We start from the raw sequence: 1883 nt of genomic DNA on the forward strand, positions 1-1883 counted from the left end.
TGGACCCAGAATTGCCTCTCAGTCTTCACAGGTTCTGCGCCATACATGAAGTCCCTGTCAAAGTGCAACAGCTCCAGCGTGATTCGTCTTTCCACTGCGGGGAGTGACCCAGTGTCTCCCCGGATCACCTCCTCGATCCATTGAGGGTTACGGGATCCCACGGACTCTCGAACGGCCTGTAGGAGGATAGACAGCGGGCTGGTGTGAGACGCCGGCTTCACTGGTGGCAGGGTGGACTTGGTGCTCCACTCTTCGTCAGATTCGAAGGACGACACGCACGGTGTGCATGCTGCATGGTAGACCTCAACCCCGACTCACAGTCTATGCTCCTGGACGACAGCTGAACCGAGCAATAGCGGCTCGGGCGTTCCTCGTGGTCAGGCCAAGTCCAGAGTTCTGCCGTGTGTACACTTTGCAAGAACAGTAGGCACTCTGCCACCTCTTGCTTGAAGCGTGACAGGATCTTCAGCGTTTTGGGCACGGTGTATTCATATGGAGCAAAAGTTGACTGTCTGGCAAACTTTCCCATTCGCAGGGGCAGCCGAATGAGTGTTCCGTTGAAGTACTTGTCCCCTGCCTGGAGCCCGAAGAGGCCTGGAAGTGGTGCGTACAGCGCGCGGAACTCCTCATGGGGGTCGTTGAGGTCGAACATGCGGCCACCCTCGGCCGACAGCGCCCAATCGGGGTCCAGGAAAGCAAACTTGCTCCCAGAGAGGACGAACAGCACGTCTGCGAGGTGGAAGTAGCTTCTGCTTCCCATTCCGAAACGGCCTATCTTTCCCAGGGTCTCGGATTTCGAACTTTCGAACATGCACTGAAGCGACTTCCAGTCTTTGTCGGTGAACAAGCCATTGTTGTAGAGCACTAATGAAGGCCCCAGAAACCGTTTCATCTCTTCCCCGCAGTACAGATGTCGCTCGTCAAGCAGCACTGCAAAAGTCGTGGCACCGGCGTCGTCTGCGTTCTGAAGGGCCTCCTTGAAGACCTGACTGCCCTCAGGGTAGTTTCGGAGAATCTTCTTGAGGTGCTGGGAGGGTGGAGGGGCTCTCAGGTGGAAGGGCCCCATTCAGAATTTTTGTGTGCGCCGTGCACCTTGATGCCTCAAGGTTCTGTATACGTCAATTCACAATCAAGAAACTAATTCATAGAAACAGCCTTCTCAGACGCCAAGAGGTATATTCCGGAAACCGTAGGTGTAGTGGTTGGCGGCGAGTGCTGTCGTAGAAATCAAATGGTCTTCGTGAATCGGGGGTACATAAGAGGATGGCTCAATGTTCCCCTCGTCTACGACGTGGAGGCCGTCGACATCACAGAGCTCGTACCAGCGAGGGTCGTTGGGATAATGAGAAGTCCGGACAGCATTCAGATTGTGGCGTTTCATCAGCTGGATATCCCTGATCATGTCCTCCATATTGATGACGTGTCCATGATCGGGGTGCTCGCTTCTCAGGCCTCCACAGGGCGACATTCGGTAACGTCGAATGTTGGGTGGACAATCTCAGTATCGCCACCACTGATGGTGTTCCAGACCTTGATCTGCCGGCCATGCCTCCTAGGGGTCAGAGTCACATGCTCTCTGACCCTTGAACGTGTCAACAGTTCAAGGGTCAGAGAACTGTCCCTCAATCGCCACCACTGATGGTGTTCCACCACTGATGGTGTTCCACCACTGATGGTGTTCCACCACTGACTTTTTTTTTTTAAGTCAGTTTCGCAGTGATGAGGAAAACGTCCCTCTTGTCCCTCTCGATGCCGTCAATCATATCCTGCTTCACCAAGCAGCTGGCATCGCTTCGAATCAGCTGCCAACCTGGCTCCCTGACTGTACCCAACTTCCTCGCCATTACAGAAGACAGTCAGTGATGACCTCGCTCCTCCCACGT

The 1883-nt window shown here is 54.5% G+C and overlaps 1 protein-coding gene across 2 annotated transcripts; it reads right to left on the minus strand.

Moving 5' to 3' along the window:
* Positions 1 to 1066, minus strand: KVP17_004362 (uncharacterized protein; the record flags this gene model as incomplete). Of its 2 annotated transcripts, XM_068522478.1 has the most annotated exons (2): positions 1 to 289; positions 319 to 1066. In XM_068522478.1, coding segments are annotated over 2 exons (1037 nt in total), but the record flags the coding sequence as incomplete, so codon positions are not given. The 2 variants fall into 2 exon arrangements, with proteins under 2 accessions (XP_068373333.1, XP_068373334.1); XM_068522479.1 differs by having other exon boundaries at positions 218 to 1066.
* Between the last annotated feature and the right edge of the window lie 817 nt (positions 1067 to 1883).

This window comes from the organism of the source record quoted next, assembly GCF_019968985.1.
Source record: "MAG: Porospora cf. gigantea B chromosome Unknown PgB_NODE_5418_length_1883_cov_133.771, whole genome shotgun sequence".
Lineage (NCBI taxonomy): Eukaryota > Apicomplexa > Conoidasida > Eugregarinorida > Porosporidae > Porospora > Porospora cf. gigantea B.